The 18,840-nt window shown below is 53.3% G+C and overlaps 1 protein-coding gene across 2 annotated transcripts in view; it reads right to left on the reverse strand.

Annotated features, from left to right (window-relative positions):
* LOXHD1 (lipoxygenase homology PLAT domains 1) overlaps positions 1 to 18,840 on the reverse strand; it is a 162,154-nt gene that overhangs the window by 26,859 nt on the left and 116,455 nt on the right. For both annotated transcript variants that reach the window (XM_079108765.1, XM_079108764.1), the window contains 8 exons: positions 16,129 to 16,245; positions 14,990 to 15,152; positions 10,929 to 11,083; positions 7,484 to 7,693; positions 7,229 to 7,364; positions 5,144 to 5,352; positions 4,111 to 4,296; positions 1,534 to 1,661 (listed from right to left, as the gene is read on the reverse strand). In XM_079108765.1, the coding sequence (XP_078964891.1) occupies positions 1,534 to 1,661; positions 4,111 to 4,296; positions 5,144 to 5,352; positions 7,229 to 7,364; positions 7,484 to 7,693; positions 10,929 to 11,083; positions 14,990 to 15,152; positions 16,129 to 16,245 (1,304 nt within the window). The remainder of the gene's footprint in view (positions 1 to 1,533; positions 1,662 to 4,110; positions 4,297 to 5,143; positions 5,353 to 7,228; positions 7,365 to 7,483; positions 7,694 to 10,928; positions 11,084 to 14,989; positions 15,153 to 16,128; positions 16,246 to 18,840) is intronic.

Genomic DNA, 18,840 nt, shown 5'->3' on the forward strand with positions numbered 1-18,840 from the left:
CATCTCTCTGTGTCTCAGGCACCTTATTGTAAGTGGAGATGCTAATGTGGCATACTATGGGGGTGCTGTGCATTAGTGTAGATCGAAAGGCACTGGCCACCGTGCCTGGCCTGGTCAGTGTTCACTATTCTTCTTGTCATCCCCATTGCTAGTTGCTCGAGGAAGAATTCCAGAAGGAACCAGGAGCTGGATAGTGAGAGGGCAGAAGTGCTAAGAAGACGCAGGTAAAACTCCTCGGCCCCGGGAGAAGCTGCAAATCTCCTACTCTAATCGGCTGCTCTGTCCATGGGAGGAGATCCCTGCCTGGTCCCCAAGAAAGAGCTTCGGTATCCTCATCCCAATCATCATCATCATCACTGAGATCACCATCCTCAGCATCACCTCCCCAGTGAGGATCCAGAGCTACTCACGGAGTGGCCCCACCCCACCCGCCACCTGCAAGGCTGGAGCCAGGAGCTGGAGGGATTCAGAAGGAAGCCACCCTGGATCTCACCGTCTCCAGACGACCAAGGGGCACTGGGAGTCAGGGGGAAAGCAGCCATGGCTGAGTTCTAAAAACGCTAGGCTTGGACCCTGAGTCTGCCTCCTCTGGTTTTAAGGTGTCAGGGTCCAGGGATGTTTGAAGGACAATAGCTGAGCATGGAAAAACAACTCAAGCCCCGTGCTGGCCCAGCAGAGGCCCAAGGCCTGCCACGGACCGAGCGCTGCAGGAGGCTCATCTGGCCATCCTTTCTGGTCCCTGTTTTAAGAGAACCTAACACCTGAGACTGGAGCTCCTCTGACACAGTGCTCAGCGCCCCGCATCCTGGCTACGGCACCTGGAGCATTAGGACTTCCCTTCTCTGTGCCTTGGTGGTCTCACTTACAAAATGGGGTGATAGGGAGTGTCCTCAGGGGGTTGCGGACAGGCCTAGGAGTTGCCACGCCTGGCTCAGAGCCATGCCTGGCACCCGCCAGCCCCTGTGAGTGGCAGTAGACCTCTGTGCACCTGGGACAGGAGCCCCGGGTGCAGGCTTGGCCCTCCTGGACTTGCTCCCTCCCCAGCAGAGTCAGCGCTCATTCATTTTTTGAATGTTTTGGGAAATGAATTGCGTTTTGTTTTGCAATTGCTTTAAACAGAAAAATTGCAAAAAATAAGAGGAGTGTCGGGTACCCAACCCCCAACTTTCCCTCACGACTGCATCTGACAATATAATGGACAAAAGTAAAGAAATTAACAAGGATGCGGCACTAGCAACTCATCCATAGGTCTCACGGCGGACATTTTTCAAGTGACCAAATGAAAAAAAAGAAGAAGAAGAAGGAGGACCTGCATGGGCCGAGGTGGTCCAGGAAGGCTCCCTGGAGGAGAGGGCCCAGGCTGGCTCTTGAAAGAGAAGGTATTGAGACAGAGTGGCAGAGGTGTGGTGGCGGGGGGGGGGGTCCCAGGGCGTGCAGGGGTGTGGGACACTCGCCACTCACACCGAGGCCGGGTGGGGCCGGGGATGGAGAGCTGGAGGGGAGCGGGGGCGAGGGAAGGGGACCCTTGCGTACCTGGCCTTCTTTTTGTCCAGCCGCACTTCCTCTGTGCTCCCGTTGATGCCATAGAGGGTCATAAAGATGTTGGAGTCGGTGCCCCCACCAACCACGTCACCGGTCCACACTGTCATTTCGTAAAGCACCTGCCATGGAGGGACACAGTCCTGAGTCACCCCACTCGTCGACCCACCCAGCCTGCCTCCGTCTTGCCCCTGGCAGGCCCCACGGTACCCAGCCCTGGAGACCTCAGCCTGGCCGAGGGAGCGCCGTGCGACAGGAACGTGACTGGAAGCCCAGGTTCACTGCGTCTCAGTCAGTCTAACCACGCTGGCAGGACAGTGGCCTTTGAGATCATCCAAGCTCATTTGAATCCCAGAGCTGCCACCTGCCAGCTGTTGACCCTATGCAGACCCCACCACCTGCCGGCCTGTCTCCGCTGCCATCAGGCAGGTAGGGTGGAGTGGGCTACAGGCAGTCCATGTCTGTGCCTGGCCCTGGGCCTGACCTGGGGCTGGCTTCAGCTCCAGGTGCCCCCACTTCCCGCCACAGCCAGCTTATACCGCCGTCTGTGAGCAAGCGTTGTCCTTGGAGTGACACCTGAAGGTGCTCGGCCTCAAGCCATTGGTGAATACGACAGTCACCCATTTACACAATTTTGGCTTTAGACCTGGATTTTGCTCTTTTACCTCAGATTTGCTCCAAGAAGGCTGGCCTCCCTCCTGCTGTCCCCACTGGAGGGCAGGGAGAGCCTGGCCCTACTGAGGCCCTGCCCTGGCCACCCTCTGAGAGGCAGCCTGGTGGCAAGAGGCATCCCCGCCACAGGTGTTCTGGGGTGTGCCTGGTGCTGGGCTCTCATCTTCCGTCCTCCCCCACGAGGCGCATAAAGACTGACACCCGGGGTTAGATCCCAGGAGAGGTGGGGCAGCCCGGGCTGGCGGCTCCTTTGAGCAGCCAAGGCCCACTCCGTCCCTGGCGGCTGCCACATCCTGCCTTCACCACAGTGGTCACGCCCAGGCCACTGCGCCTGCTGGATGCTCTTCTAGCACCACCTGGAATCTTCCCCCAAACACTGCAGGCTTAGCCGTAGCAGGTGCAGGCCCAGCCACGGGGCTCAGAGCCACTTGCGGAGGGAACGTAGGGCAGCTCTCCTGCTTTCAGGAGCCCCCCACGCCGCCCACTGCAGCGGGCACTGGTGGTGGGCAGGAGGGGCTACAGGGACACACATGGAGCCCGACCCTTTCATGCTCTTATCCAGAGAGGCATAAAAAACAGAATGATCAAAAGGAGCACGTTGGTGGCCCCGTGGAGACCGGCCTCCGAGGGCTGGCCCTGTCACCCCTGTGTTCTCTGCGTCCACCTTTCTCTCCTTTACACAGATGCATTGCTTTTTATGTAATCGCTGTTTCCAAAAAGAGACAGAAGCAGGGCTCCTGTAAATCCGGTCTGGTATCAGGTGTCCTGGGGAGAGGGCCAGTCCAAAGAGCCCTGGGGTTCTTTGTACAGGGACAAACCTGTGTTCTTTTGTTCTGTGAATAGCGGTGATATGAATCTGGATCCTCTGGACTGGAGAGTTGGGAGGAGGGGCAGCTGCCCTGCACGGGTGGTGCCCGCACAGGCTCACTCAGCTGGCAAGCGGGCCGGGGCAGAGGGCCTGGGTGGCCGCTCACCCACACTGTGCAGCCAGCCACTGAAGATGTCTGCGAGCAGGAGGCTGTCTGGACCGTGGAAAGTTCCTCTCCCTACTCTTCTGCAGAGGAGGCACAGGCATGCCTGCTGCTGCCCATCAAGGATTTTGGAATCCAGAACTCAGAACCCCCTGCCATTTTCATGCCCAAGATAGGCAGGGCACGTCAGCTCCGCCGTTACCTCTGTGGGACAGATGAGCTGCCCATGGGTTTGCATTCAGAGACAGAGATAAGGGCTGGGGTTTCTGTTGATCCCACGGCTTATGAGACACAGAGAGGCCACAGGATCAGGCCGCTGACTGACTGGGTGTCCTTGGGTTCCAGACACACAGATGTCCTGTGTCCTGCCTGGCCCTGGCCTGAGTTCTCACAACTTGCCCAGGTCATTTGGCCAGTTGGATGGAGAACAAGGACAGGGGTGTGGAGCTCCTGCCTTCCAGGCTTTCCCAGTTGAGGAGGGTCCCATTCCCTGCTCTGCGAGACCCAAAGGGTCTCAAGGGTCACCCTTCTCTGTGCCCTTGATGGAGGTGCTGGTGGAGTACCCTGGGAGAACAGCCCCCGCGTGTCCGTGCAGAGCGCTGACCTTCTGAAGCTCTTCACAGCTCGTTCATGACCTCATCTGTCCTCACAGTGGTAGGAATCTGGATCCTGGACGAGAGACCTGACAAGAACAGGCTACGAAGGGAAGCACTGTCTCCTTGTGGCGTATGAGAAACCCAGGCCCAGAGAGGCTAAGTGACTTTCCCAAGGTCACAGCAGCAGACCAAAGAGAGTACTCCCCTTGTTCCTAGCGCAGGGAGCCCTGCAGCAGGTCAGGCTAGAGTGCCCCAGCGATGAGTCTCTACTGCCTCATGCAGGCTCCCCTGCTGCCCCCTGCCCTACAGGCACGCCCATGGTGTCCCCATACCTTCACGCCAATGTTCACCACCATGGCATCCAGCAGGTCAAAAACACGAGAGGTGACACCGTCGCCCCGGTCCTTGGCGAGCCAGCAGTTGCAGCATAGTGTGTACTTGATGCCCTGGGTGGGCACTGCCAAGCACAGCTCCTCCACCAGCCAGCAGCTCTCGGGGGAGGCTCCGTCATGGCCCAGCTGGGAAGAGACACACCAGTCTGTGAAGACCTGGGTACAACTGGGAAGAGTTCTTTCTGTTCAATGTCCCCCTCCCTGTCCTGTGCCCCCAACTCTCAATGTTTCCTTCCAGTGTGCTGAGCACTCGCTGGCCCAAGGCCCTCCCATGAATAAGATTTTACCCATCTAATTAAAGTATCTAAGCAGAGGACTTCGAGTTAATCAAAGAATGAATCTGGGTGGGCCTGGCCTCATCAGGCGAGCCCTTGAAAAGAGGATCTGGATGTTGGGGATGGAAGAAGTTAGAGGGGCCTGGAGCAGAGGAGAGTCTCCGCTGGTCTTGAACAAGGACCCTGCCACATTTTGGAAACAGCCACAAAGTGAGGAATGGCAGGTAAACTCTGGGAACTGAAGCCCTCTGTCCTACAACCCCAAGAAAATAGATTTGGCCAACAGGACCCCAAACCTAGGACAAGATCACAGCTCTGGCTGCGACTTGCTTCCATCCCAGGGAGCCCTTTAGAGGTGGACCCGGCTAACTCACGTCTGGACCTCTGACCCACGGGAGACCACTCACTGTGCTATTTTGAGGGATTAAGTCTGAGAATTTGTTGCACATAGATGGAAAGTTGATACCCAGGACATCTCAGAAGTGGACAGGTGGAGCATGGGAACCAGAGAGGCAGATGACTCGCCCAAGGTCACCCAGCTCTTGGATAGTGGAGTTTGGGAGGTTTCCCTCTGCTCCTGGGTCTGAGGAGCTCCAGGTCATTGCTTTGCCTGACCCCAGTCCTTCCAGCCCCCCATGTACTGGTCATCTCCTTCCTTCCCTACAGGGGTCACATCACAGGGTCCCAAAGGCCAGCACCTCTATTTTCTTGATGACGCCCACATCCAAGCCTCCAACATAGAACTCCTCCACGGAGCCACAGGCGAAGCCCCTCTTCCCTTGGGGGTAGTCCAGCCAGATGCGGTTGCTGCGTTCGTCCTCCTCTCCGATGAGTAAGACGAAGGCCCGGCTGTCAGTGGCCGCGTCCTTGTGCTTCCCAGTGGTCACCGACACGTAGTAGGGAATGACTGCAAGAGAAGGTGGCGGCCTGCCTCACAGTGGTCCAGGAGGGTGGGCTCTCTCTACAGGCCTGGAGGTGCCATGGCCCTGGAGGCCGCTGGGCTCAGCGCCCTCTCAGAGCCCAGTGCAAGGCAACTTCCCAGCTGGAGAGTTTCCTCCAGTGTCTACTCTCCAGGGAATGAGGGAGTTGGTAACTCCCAACGTGGACATGGAAGAGAGTGTCCTTGTCACTCGTTCGGAGTGTCAAGCTTTGGAGAGCCCTTTTGGCTAATTGTCTTGAACCCAGCACGACCAGGTCAAAAGGTAAGGACAGTGGCCTCTCTCCGCATGCAGGAGTTACGTGGCAGAAAAGCTTCCACCGTCCGCAAAAGAGGTTGGCAAAAGTGAGTTCTTACAGAAAGGAATTTGAGGAAGTGTAACAAAAATGTATTATATGCATATATCATGTGAGAGGAAAGTTCTAGAAGATATCCATTTCTAAACCAAACCAGACTAATCAGCATACCAACTTGCTCGGTTGAGCATGGCATAGATTTCTAGCTCCCCACTCAGCCTCACTCTCCTGGAAGCTATGGGGAGCCATAACAGGCCAGCAGGTGCTGTTGGGAACACCTTCTTTAAAGGGTCTGACTCTCCTTGGAATGTGGATAGGGTAGCTGCCCTTCCAAGAGCCTTCTTAGAGACAAGGGCAACCTTTAGGATGCAAGCCATTTATAAGGTTTCCCGGTGACCAGGTTGAAGGGTCCTGCTGACCGATGTCACTGGAGCTGATGGATTCGTCCCAGAGGGCCTACTTCTGAACTCTCATGAAGGAAAAAGACAAAAAAAAAAAAAAAAAAAAATCCGCATTCCTGTAAGCCACCACCTCCAGGCACCGTCATTTGCAGTTACTGATTGATAGCGAGTTGAAAGTCCTCCTCCTGGTCCATCTTCCTCAGTGGGTTGGGGGACACTGCCCTGGCACAGTGGGTTAGGGTCATACAATCTGTAGCTCTGAAAAGTTCCCAAATTAGCCCTTCATGGGATTAAATGCATTGTTTTCTGTACCTGTGTTTCCCGTTTCATCTCCACGAGGAGAGCCCACAGGCCTTTCCGCAGGGATCACAGTGCTTAGCTAAGGAGAAGCACTTTGGGGGTGCTCTGGCGGGGGGGTCCTCTATTCACAGTGTGAGAGGCAGTGTGTGCATAGATCGGCTCTCTTTGCCTGACCCCAGGACCCACCATGTGATCTCCTGGAGCGGGACATGGTCACAGCTTATGCTTCAGGGACTGAAAGGAAAGCAGTGTATTTAAATGTTCAATAGGCAAGTCTAGAGGCACCTTATCTCAAAGATCTGGCAAAAGGAACTTGTCAGGGAATTATGATGCTGTTTTACAGAAGAAGAAAAATCTGAAGCTGAGAGACTGATTTGTCCAAAGCTGGGTTTATTGTCAGAACAGAAATGGAACTTATGTCCCCAACCAACCAGCTTGGTACTGCCTCCCCTGTTCCTACCACACCTGACATCATGTTCCGTGTGGCTGAGCGCACTGTCAACAGCAGGGCATTTGCACTGTTGCTGTTGGCTTCTGTCTGGTTGTCCCAGGCCCTCTGGACTGAATCTGTGTTCTGAGAATCTGGGCAAGGGCAGGGTGGGGGACCAGTGGATAAAAGGTATCCTCGGTCTCATATCTGTTAGCCTTTGCTTCTCCATCTCTAAATGCAGTTTGCCTCTCACCTCACAGGGTTGTTGTGGGGATGAAAACTGGCAATCCATATGAACACTGGAAATCACAAAGCACTGGACCTAACTGATCAATGACCCCGGGGCTGAAGAACAGCCCATTCGAGAATAGCCTAGAAACATTTCCATGTGCCTCTTCAGAGCTCCCTGCTCAGCTTACCTGGGCCCTCCTGAACATAGTCAGCCATGGGTCCTGTCACGGTGGCGATGTCCACATCTGCCATCTTGGAGCTCAGGGCAATCTCCCAGAAGTCAGCGGGACTGCTGCAGTTGCTACTGCGGTCCCCAGTGTACTCCTGTCCAGAAAAGCATCACTCAGGCCTATTACAGCTCCAACGTCTTCTGCCTCAAGAACCCTCCCCAGGTATAAGATGGTGATAGGCATGTTTAAGGCCCTGATCACCCCTCACCGTACCTTCTCATAAAAAAGCCTCTCCAGTCGTCCATCCTCCTTCTTAAGGGACAGCCAGCGCCCGCACAGGAACAGGAACTCGTCCTCGTTGGTGTCATTCCAGATCTCCACCTTCTCCACGTACCAGTCTGCACACCATTTGCTGTTATCATGGCGCAGCTTGATCTTGTAGATGACGCCCAGGTCAGCAGCCTCGATGATGAACGTGTCGGCCTGGGGAGTCCAGGGGTGGGAACTTGGTGGGGAGCGTCCCACTTCATCCCACTCTGACCCCTTCCTTTCAGGACCTGCCGTCCTCCCTAATTATGACTGAACACATCCTAGGTGGGGAACCCTCCAGGTCCAAAGCCCAGAGAGAAGTGATTGGTATCCAAGTTCAAGACCTCGCTTCCGTAACGGCTCCATTCGACAGTCCACTCTTACATGCAATTCCCTGGAGAAAACTGCCTTTGCCCAAATTTCTCTTGGGATGAACCTGTGGGTGTTTGGAACCCTGATGAACTGTGTGAGGGGCTGGCACCTGACGGCCATGACAGTGACAGATGAGGGGTCTTCATCTTCTCCTTATGACTTGAAACACCGGAAACTGAGTTCATTAGAGTAAAAATGGGCACAGCCTGCGACACAGCCCTTCCCCTTCTTTGCATCTGTTTTAGAGGAAGACTTTCACATGTGCACAAGAAGGTTTGTGGCACAAGTTGACAGTGGGAAATTGGAAGCCAGCTGAGGCTCCATTCTTGGGAAAGCTGAACAACTCTGGCACAGCCTTTCCCGCGGAATGGATGTGCGCGGTGGTTACAAAGAAGAGCCAACTCCTCTACGTTTGAATATCCCGACACAGCAAGATTGCCAAGGCATCCCACTGAATGCCAAAGGCAAGTTGGACAAGTATTTATACAGCATGATGTCTTTCATGTAAAAAAGTGAAACCACAGAATGTTCTTGTCCGTGTTCTCTGAGCACACATACCAGTATTCAGAGAAAGCATCGAAGAAGGTGTGGAGACAGGAGAAAGCCTGGAACTTTCTGGAAACTGGGCCTGGTGGTCTGTCAGGGACATTCCAGGTAGGCCACACGTGGTGTCATGAAGGTCAGGAAGTCATGTGAAGGGTTCAGGTGAGACCTGGGATCTGTGGGGACCCCGGAAGGACTGAAGTGTGGTAGTGACTCCAGCAGCTTTGGACAGGTTAATTGAGGGGAGCAGAAGAAGATGGATTGGCTGGTGGGGCTGGAGCAGAGAGACCTGGCCTGTTCGATAAGCCAGGTGAGAAGGGGAAGGGCTGAGTCTCCATGGAGCTGACTCAACTGACGGGAGGATAGTTAGAGGGGAGAAGCTCCCAGATCTGAAGATTGATCGGATGTGGGCGGGGAGGAGGGGTGACAGAAAAATGGATATCAGAGGTGACCCCTAGATTCCAGAGCAAGTGATTAGAGAAATGGAAGCTTTTCGATGCTCAGCATTGAACTTAAGGTCCTATAAATAGTAACCGATCCAGAGGAAGCTCCAGCTGTCCTGGTGGAGCACCAAAGCCAGCAGACGGAGCAGAACGTGATGGAGCAGAATGGGGTGAGTTTTCTCGTGACGTAGCAGTTGCCGAATCTGAAGACAGAGGAGGACGGGTGGCATTGCAGGCATTCGAAATTTCATTCATTGGTTCACTTAACACATATTTATTTATTGAGCACCTGTTCTTTGCTCTGTAAATACTGCCATGCACAAAAATTGATCTATTAGCTGTATGTGGCACATTGTTATGTTACCAAATCATTTTCCAGGCATTGGCACCAGGCATCCAAGCAGGCAGAGAACAAACGAGCTCTGCCAAGCCGGGACAATACCCAGCACAAGGACTCAACTGTGTGCCAGGCACTTCACAGGTTTTAATTCAGTTGACTGTCACAGTGACTCAAAGTTAACTCCATTTTATGAGGAGGAAGCCGAGGCATGGAGTTGCTAAGTAACTTGCCCAAGATTGCCCCACATAATAAGTATTAGAACAAGAATCTGAATTCAGGTGATCTGACCCCAGCATCTGGGTACTACTTCATCATGTCCCTGGGGTCAGGGACATCACTTGACCTCTTTGGCATTCCATGTTTTCCAAAATGGATAGGGGAGGATAGGCTTCCTCCTAGCTACTGTACATGGGCAGTGAACAAGTACATCTCTTACAGGGTGTGTGTGTGTGACTTTAAATTGTCTTCTGTGATGCAGGATGCTCTTACATCTCGCCCTGCTTCTCAGGGCAGGGTCTACTTAGCACACATACTACATCCCCACTTCAGAAGCAGAGAACTGAAGTAAAGGTAAATGGCTTATTTCTAGATGAAGGAACAGATAAATGGGAGCTCTGGGGTCTGACTCCCAGGGATCTGCCTGCCAGCTTGGAACTCCTTCCATGAGGCCGGGCTCTTGGGGTCACCAGCCACTGCAGACCCACTTAGATGACACCCACTCTTCTTGCCCCAGGTCTGATTTCCTCCATAGGTAGCAAGTGGTTTAACACTAAGGGTCATGCCTGGCCAAAGGTCAGACTTTAGGACACCCTTGATAAATACCCATCGGTTGATGTGTGAAATCCCTCCACACGACTGTGAGCAAGACCACAGCTTGGATTAAGAGCCAGTTCCCCAAATGTGATCTCCTAGCCTGTGGAGGCTTGGGGACGTTTTAGATGAATGGAGAGGAGAAGGAAAAGAAGCTGTGGGTCAAGTGAAGGGGTCAAGGCAGGCAGGGCACAGGGGGAGAGCTGAGCTGCTTCAAGGTCCCTCTGGACAGACTTCCTTCTTGGAAAATCACAGTATGTCCAAGCTGGAAGGACCTTAGACACTGTCTGGTCATGTGGTTTTTCAAGCCTTTTACTAGTCACAGAACCTTTGCTTGGTAGAGGGCTTGCTTGGTGCCCCAATAAATAGGCCAGGTCAAAGAGGTCCTACCTGGGTGGTAGTGGGGGCTGTCTGCCCCCCATATCCCCCATGGTTCCTGAGGGCCTTATGCTCTGCACGACAAAGTCAAATCAAAGACAAATCAAATCTGACCCCTTACTTTACAGATCAGGAAACTGAGGTCTGGGAAGTTGAAGGCGGAACCAGGCAACTAGACCCCCAGGTCAAGTCTCTGTTGGCCCAGCCGCTGCTGCTCTGCAGCCCTCACCTCCCACACATGGCAAAGCTGAGACTGTCCCCTGGAGCCAGCAACGTGGAGCTCCAGGCCCACCTTCTGCCCCACCCGACCTCACCTGTGGGACCCTGGGCAGGTACATCTGCTGGGAGAGGGGGATGGGCTGCTCTATGGGGGAAGGGGATGGCCAAAAGCCCAAATGAGGGTTCACAACACCCCATAGAATTTCTGAACATCCCTGGGAGCCAAGGAGAGCCAGCACCCAGATAACTGCCCCAGGGAAGAGAAGGGAAGTGGGGTGAGCTCAGCACGCCCCGCCCCGCGTACCGTTCCTTTCTCAAACTTGTTGGTGCGGTTCTCTGACTTGCCCAGGTACCGCTCCCCGGTGTCCCCCAGGTCTCCGTAGATGGTGATGTAGACCTTGGCATCCGTCCCTGCTCCTGGAACATTCCCTGTGAAGATCTGCACCGAGTACAGCACGACTGGGCAGGAAGTCGGACAGAAAGACAGACAGAGGGAAGAAAAGGGTAACAGCACCTTAGGTTTGGGGGGGTCGGACTTGTAGGAGGAGTGAGGTCTGGTCTGGGCCTGGAGGAGGCAGGGCCTTCCTCTTGCTCAGTTATGCACATTCAGCCACGCCCCCCACTGCGCTGGTCTAGACCCCAGGGGCTCCCAGAGAACCAAAGCATGGATGGAGACTTCTCCTAATGCGCCTCAAACCAGCCACCTATGCAGCCACTCAGTGTCCAGGAGAAAGACCCCAAACACCACATGAAGTGGGCCCACATTGTGGTCACTAAATCTTCCTGCTGGGACGCGCTGTCAATCACCCAGCCTTCCATCTGACTGTTGTCAACACCAGATCCTTCTAACTGGATTTTGGGAAAATACAATACTTTTGAAAAGATAATTGCCCATCCGTGTCCATTTCCTTATTTTCACTCATTCTCCAACCTACTGACACCCCTTTCCTTCCCCCAGGGCTTCAGACAAACTCTTCTCAAAGCCCCAGGGACCACGATCCCTCCTCTGTTTCCCAGGGTCCCTGGGAAGCACTTGATACATATTGGGGTAATGATTATGGAAAGTCCTTAAGGAAAATGGAAGCTAGTGGCCTCTTGTTTTGCCTTCTGCTGTGGCCTCTTGGAAGGAGAAGAAACAGCCCCTCTTCCGACCTCTGACTTCGTGGGAAGAGGCAAGCCTTCCAAACCTTTTTTTTCTAATTTTTAAAATTTTTCCTAGTTGTTAGATAGACACAATACCTTTATTTTATTTATTTTTATGTGGTGCTGAGGATCGAACCCAGGGCCTCACATGTACTAAGCAAGCACTCTACCACTGAATTAAATCCCAGCCTCCCCGAAATCTTTTGAATGGAGGCCGGGAGTGATTGTCTCCTCTCCATACTCCTCTGTCCAAGGAGATCTTGAGTTTCAGGTCAAGGATGAGAGGACTTAGCTGGATTTTCCCCAAGGGAGCTTTGAGATGAAGGCTCGAGGCCAATTTCCCTCATCCTCATCGAAGTAGGGACCCTCATCTGCACATAGAGACCGGTTAGGGAGATGGCTGCCTGGCTCATGTGGGGACCTGAAGCCTGAAGAAGGGCTCAGGGGCAGAAGAGAGGATCTCTTGACAAAGCCAGGGTTCATGCAGTTGTGTTTATGACCCAGAGAAATGGCACCAAGTGTTGGCAGAGAGACAACAGCAACAGTGGCACAGTGTGTGGCAGAGGGCACAGGGAGGAGTGGCGCCTACCCTGGACCAAGGACCAGGCTCTCCTGTGAGCCTCAGGATTCTTACAGGACCGCAGGACCTGAGAGGGGCTTTCTCTCCAGCCCTGGCCAGTGGGCCCACGACCACCTCTCACCCAGTGTGGGTAAGTGAGGGGCTCTGGTTTCTCCTGGTTACGGGCACATGCACCCCCAGACGAGGTTCCTCCGCAGCGTACTCTTCTTCTGCCTCTCTGGATGTGCCTTCCCGAGCAGCATCGTGCACCCCTGTCCACCCTGTGGATCCTGAGGTCTCCCAGTTCCACCCACATGGCTCAGCTCTCATCTTGCACAGCCCGGCATTGTCTTCCTCCAGTTCCTGGGTCTGTATCTCCAGACCAGTAGCCTCCCCTGCTTCAAATCCCTGCTCTGCTACCTAGTGGTCACCTCCACCTTGACTAGACCCCAGCATCAAACTCGCACATGCAAATGAACTCTGCTCCTGCTGCATTGTGAGACCTGATGGTTAGAGGCGCGACCCCAACCTGAGGGCAACCAGGGACTCATCACACCCCCACCCCACCCCACTCAGTGAGTGCACAGTCCAGCCTGCACTTCCTGTGCTGCCTTAGTAAATGAAATCTCTCGTTGCTTAAAAGAGCCAACATCATCCAAGTCTGCCAGGCTAATATTGACATGAAGTGACATTAGGAGTCTTGTCACAGTTGAGACACAACAGTTGACTCTCCTCCCCTCTCACTTCCTCCCCTCCATTTCCTGACTGCCTTCAGCTCTGTTCCACACATGGAATCACTGTGGGTGGGTGAGCCTGCTAGGACGCTTTTCTAGGAGCCTTCGTCCCAGAGTGCTGATGTGTCCCCAGGGGCTGTGACTAAATGGCCTCCCTACTCCCCTACTCCACCCCCACTGATTTTTCCAGTCCTTTGGGAATTAGGAGAAGAGATGCAGCTTCTGGGTGCTGAGCAATGCGGTGTGCAGGATCCAGCTATTTCTGGATCCTCCTCCCTCCCCACCCCACCCAGGCCACAGCTCAAAAGATGTTTCCTTAGAAACATCACCGAGCTCCGAGTGGGTTTTGTGGCAAGTGATTCATACAGAACAGCCCAAGTGCACTGCTGGGACAGCTGTCCAGGGCATCCTCTGGGGTTCAAGAAGAAAAGAGAACCATCCCCTGATTCAATAGCAAAGAAAATTTGAAGAAAGGAGTATGAAGTAGGGAGAGCTGCAGGACTCGTTTTTGTTTCCAAGTGAGTGGAAGTTGAGATCAAGGAGCCCAGGAGTTAGAGCTGTTTTTCTTCCTGGATAGAAAAGGAAAATGATATTTGTCTTTTGACTGTCTTACTGCTTGGTGGGCAGAAAGATCTGTTCCCCTGGCTTTACATGGGAATCTTGGATTTTACTGGAGTCTTGGGATTTCTTCCAGTTTTCCAAGAAGGTAATACCACAAAGTTGAGCTGGATTTCCAAACTTTTAGAGCTTCTGGGGTCCATGTAGACTTTCATGCTGGACAGGCTCACAGGAGATTGTGTTATCTTCAGTGGCATAAAGTCTGACTCTTTTAAGTGAAGTTGATCTTTGAAATAGCTGAAGCTTGTTCATGATTGACTGGTGAATAATATGGAGCTTGACTAACATGGAGATTGACATGGACCACGCCATCGCTGGTCAAAACAGAGGTGTGACTCTGCCCATGTGGGACAGGAAGAATATGTATCCCTGTGTGCACACACGCGCAGAGGAGAAAGCTGAAGAGTAAGACTTAGAGAACCAGAATATGACAGTGTCACCCAAAGCAAAGGAGGATGCCCAAGAATTGAGTGGTCAAGACAGTGCAGATCCTGTAGAGAAAATTACATTCATGAAGAATGAAGAAAGGGCTGGTCTGGACAGAAAATAAACCTGGGACCTTGGATCCTCTGTCACTGCACCCAACCACAGAGAACAAATCAACCAGGACCTGCCTGTTTCCTTCCTCCTTCCCTCCCTCCCTCCCTCCTTCCTTCCTCCTTCCTTCCTTCCTCCCTCCTCCCTCCCTCCTTCCTCCCTCCTTCCTTCTTCCTTCCTTCCTTCCTCCTTCCTTCCTTCCTTCCTCCTTCCTTCCTTCCTTCCTTCCTTCCTTCCTTTCTTCTTTTCTTTTCTCTTGCTTTCTTTCATTCTTCTTTTCTTTTTGGTGGTGTTGGGCATCCAGCTCGAGACCTTGCATGCGAGGCAGGTGCTATCCCCTGAGCTACATTCCGAGTACCAGGATGCTTCTGAATTCATTCTCCACTGGAGCAGCTGGACCCAGCACTAGCAGAGGGGACCAATCCACCCAGGTTGGTAGGCAAATATATGAAGGGGAGAGAAAGCAAGGACACAGATAATTCAGACACAGAAAACCCCCTACTGGGATGTATCATCACAAGATTGGAGCAGGAAGGGATTTGAACAACACACTTTGGAGTGAAGCAGGAAACTCTGAAGTCTAGCTTGGCCATTCATTAGCTGCGTGTGGTTGGGCAGGTCACGGGACTTCCGAAGGCCTCAGTTACCCTCTCTATAGCGTGGAGGCAGAGTGGACCCTCCTCCTGCGTGAGAAGGCTGGGCCTGGAAAGGGCAGCGCTCTGCAAGAGGCCATGTCCCGGAGCCGCCTCTGGTGGTGGGTGGCCCTGCACTTACTGTCCAGAGGCTCTTCCACCTCCTTGTAGACTTGCCTCAAGGACCCGTCTCTCATGTACTTCTCTGTGAAGATGTCATAAGGAACCAGTTCTCGAATGGTCTTCTTGTCATCCTCAGAGGCAGCCAGCCATCGATCACATGGGAAAGTCAAAGTCTCCGTACCCTGGGGTGAGGGGGAAGGAGAAATCAGCCCCTGGTGGGAAACTGCCAATTCCAGAGACTCGTGTGAATACTAATTGAACCAAGGACAGGTGACATGGAGCCTCATAAATAGTGCAAAAGCCACAGGAAGCCTTCTTGCCCAGTTCAGCCGACCTAGTCTCTTTTTTTTTTTTTTTTTTTTTTTTTTTTTTTGCGGTGCAGGGAATTGAACCCAGGGCCCTGGGCCCTGGGCCTGTGAGGCAAGTGCTCTACCAACTGAGCTACATCCCCAGCCCTTCCCCATAGCTTTATTGAGGTAACACTGAAGTACAGTAAAATACACGCATTTGAAGTATGCATTTTGATCAGTTTCGACATGTATGTAACCAATGCGATCAATATAAAGGCATTTCCATTCCTTTTTCTTTTCATTTGAAATCACGCACACGGTGTTCCCTGCTTGTTTTATTAAGCAGATCGAGTCTTCCTTAAAGACATTCACAACCACATCAGTGTTTGGTTCTTGAAGGCTGCCGTTCTCGGGGTCACTTAAAAATAGACATTTGAACCGCAACCCAAACGTTTAGATTCCGGGAGGAAGTTCCATACTTTTAAATCACTCCAAATCATTCCTGTCTGCTGTGGCTGAGAACTGTCTCCTAACTTTAGACTTTGTGGCTTCAGAATGTTTCCCTCTTGCCAGTTGACTCTGAGAAGCAGAAGGACATTCTGGTCATTCCCTAGTACTGTGGCCTTCAACGTGGGGAGCAGAGACATGGCTGCCCAGACTCTCCTCCTTGACCACTAGAGCCCGTTCCAGAAGATTCCGCCCTGGCCCAGAATCAGTTCCTGTACTCTGAGTGAACTGGGTGAATTTTTCTTAGGAGGTTTTATTTCAATTTAATAAGGCTGAAGTAGCTGGCAAGGGAATCAACCCGAATCTGTTCCGGCGGAACAGGGCAAGAGGAGGAGCAGGAGGAGACCAGTCAAAAACTCACGTCTTTGTCTGGGAGGAGCCTGCGGATGTCCACGTGGGAGCAGTGCCACCCCGGGTTTATGCCTGTGTTATCGTGCCCGATCCGAATTTTTTCAATGATTTCTCCCACGTCTTCCAGCTTTGAAAGGGAGAAAAGGCACCCAAGGTTAGCAGAAAGGCCTTGGTGACTGCCCACTAGAGCAGCCACCTTCAAGTCCCTTTGAGCTGTTAGGGGTCACTTTCTCCTTCCTCTGCACATTCCATGCTCCCGCTTCACTTCCTGGCCCCCCACTTAAAGTCACTCTTAACTCCAGCTCCCAGATCGTCTACTTCTCTGGAGGTGGTCTTGCTTTCCAAGGTGGAGCCCCGCCCCCTGTCTTCCATTGCTGTCGCAGCAGCCCATTCCCTGTTGGAGAACTGAATTGGGTATCAGAAGAGGAGCTATGCTTCTGCCCTTGCTGTCCTTCCAGGCTGATCTTGTGCAATCCCTCTGGTCCCTCAGAGGCCCTGCTCTTCTGCCGTTCCCTTTCTACACTCCCACAAATTCCAGTCCTGCAAACCTGACATTCTCTCACCACAGGGCCTTTGCATGTGCTTTGCCTGCATCCCCATGCCTAATCCTGTACCTGTCCAATCTCATCACTCAGGTCTTAGCTCAAGGATCATTTCCTCTCACCTCCTCAGGAAAATCCCTTGGACTTCCCCAAGAAAGTCAAGTCTCTTCATGACGGGCTCTCAGCTTCTCAGCTTGGTGTAGCTCCCCCTGGGGGTACTTCCCACAGTCAGAAGTTTGTGTGTGGCCTTCTGCCTCCTCCACCACCGTATCAGACCTATTTCCTCCTCTACCACTGAAAGCCACAGGGCAGGCACCTTTTTTTCACCACTGTCTCCCTAAAGCTGGAAAAGTGCCTATGACCTGGGCACTCAGTCAACAGGGGTCGGGATGATGAAAGAATGAGCACTTTGTTTCCTTCCCTGCAAAGGGAGTGACAAGGTCCCTTCACCACAATGGGGTGTGTGCAAGCCCCCACCCCCTGACAGAAAAGCTGGTGCGTGTGCCCAGGGCAAGCCCCGAACTGGGCACGAGGGAAGCCAACCTCTCTCTCCTGCCTGGAACATACAGGCACGTGCAAGGGAGCAGCTCTTTCAGGACTGACAGGTCCCTGACTCCTCTTTAAGGAAGTGGTGAGGTGGCCAGCACAGGGCCAGGCCATGCACACGTCCACCGCGTGCCTGTAGGGGCTCTCTCTCTGCCAGGCTGCCCACCCAACCAGCCCAACTCAAGCACCCTTGTGAGACTCTTGGCCTCTCTGGGTTCTCACATGGCGCCTTCTCCAAAGTGCTGCTGTATGTATTGATCCACACCCTGAATCATCCGTAAGAGGATCAGGGGAACAAGATGGGGAAGAGCAAAGAGAAAAGAAAGGCAGGGGCAGTCGGCAATGTCACCAGACGTCCTGGCTGATGGTCCATAGAGTGCACGCATGTGGTGTGGTCTGAGAGTTGGGGACTGGGGTGGAGCGTCTGCAGAGGTGGCTGCCCAGCCTGCTCCCTCAAGCTCTTAGGGGCCACACGGAGGTGGCAGAGCCGGTTGCGGTATAGAAGGAGAGCTCTTGATGAGAGAATGGTGTCGGATGATCGATTGAGTCATTCAACCCATGCAAAGCCTCCAGAACTTCATCCGGAAGTGACCTCTGCATGAGCTGGAGCTGCCTCCCACCCCGGCCTCCCTACCCAGCTGCGGCGGCAGGGTATCGGCACTCATCCTCCCGATTCTTGCCCTGGCTCTGCCCCTCTAACCTATGTGACTTCAGGCAAGCCATTTGGCCTCCCGGCCTCAAGATCCTCGTCTATAAAATGGGGAGAATGCATCTTGCTCAGCTGATGCTGGGGCATGGGGGAACCCCTTAGGGGTCACTTCTAGAACTAAGGTCACGGACATGGTCACTGTTCTCTGGCTCCGAGTGCCTGGCAGAGCCTCACACTGCTGTACACTTTGTGGGTGGTCAAGGATGCTGCGGCACCCCACCCAGCACCACTGCCACCACCCGCTCTGCATCAGAGGAGCAGGAACCAGTGGCCATGATGACCCTCAGGAGGTCCCCGGAGCCCCCAAGGGTTCTGAGTCTCTAAACAAAGATCGAGGTTTTCACCGCCTTGGAGGCTGTGGACAAGGCCTTACTCTTCCCCACGGGGACAGGCACAGAAGCGACGGGAAGTGTCCCTGGGATCTCTGCGTTAGGACCCAGCGGCCTGGTAGGACCAGGAAGTACAGGGTCACTGACTCTCCCTCTGTCCACAGGCCTCTTTCCTCCTTCCCTGGCCCACTGCCTCGAGGGTGGAGATGTGCGGGTCTCTGGCTGCAATGATACGTCTGAGACCTCAGTCCACCATCTACTCAGTTGGATGCACCAGGTGGTCAACTCGGCAGTGATCCCTCAAAAGCCAGAAGGCTTTCAGGGGACTGCTGGTCACAGATGGTGGGCCTCAGAGGATATCAGCATCAGAAGGGACACTGGCATTCTTCTGAGAGGTAAAAGAAATAAACAGAGAAGGTTCTGGAGTGCAGAGCCCAGCTCTGTTGTTTTAGGAAATCTTGAGCAAGTTTCTAAACCTTCCTGTGCTGTTTCCTCATCTGTGAAATGGGATGATTATATTGCAACTCTCCTGGACGTGTCGTGAGGAGCTCATAGGAAGGTCTCAAGGACTCTTGGCTCTTATTGTTCTTTTCCCA

This window comes from Sciurus vulgaris (genome assembly GCF_902686455.1).
Source record: "Sciurus vulgaris genome assembly, chromosome: 13".
Classification (NCBI taxonomy): domain Eukaryota; kingdom Metazoa; phylum Chordata; class Mammalia; order Rodentia; family Sciuridae; genus Sciurus; species Sciurus vulgaris.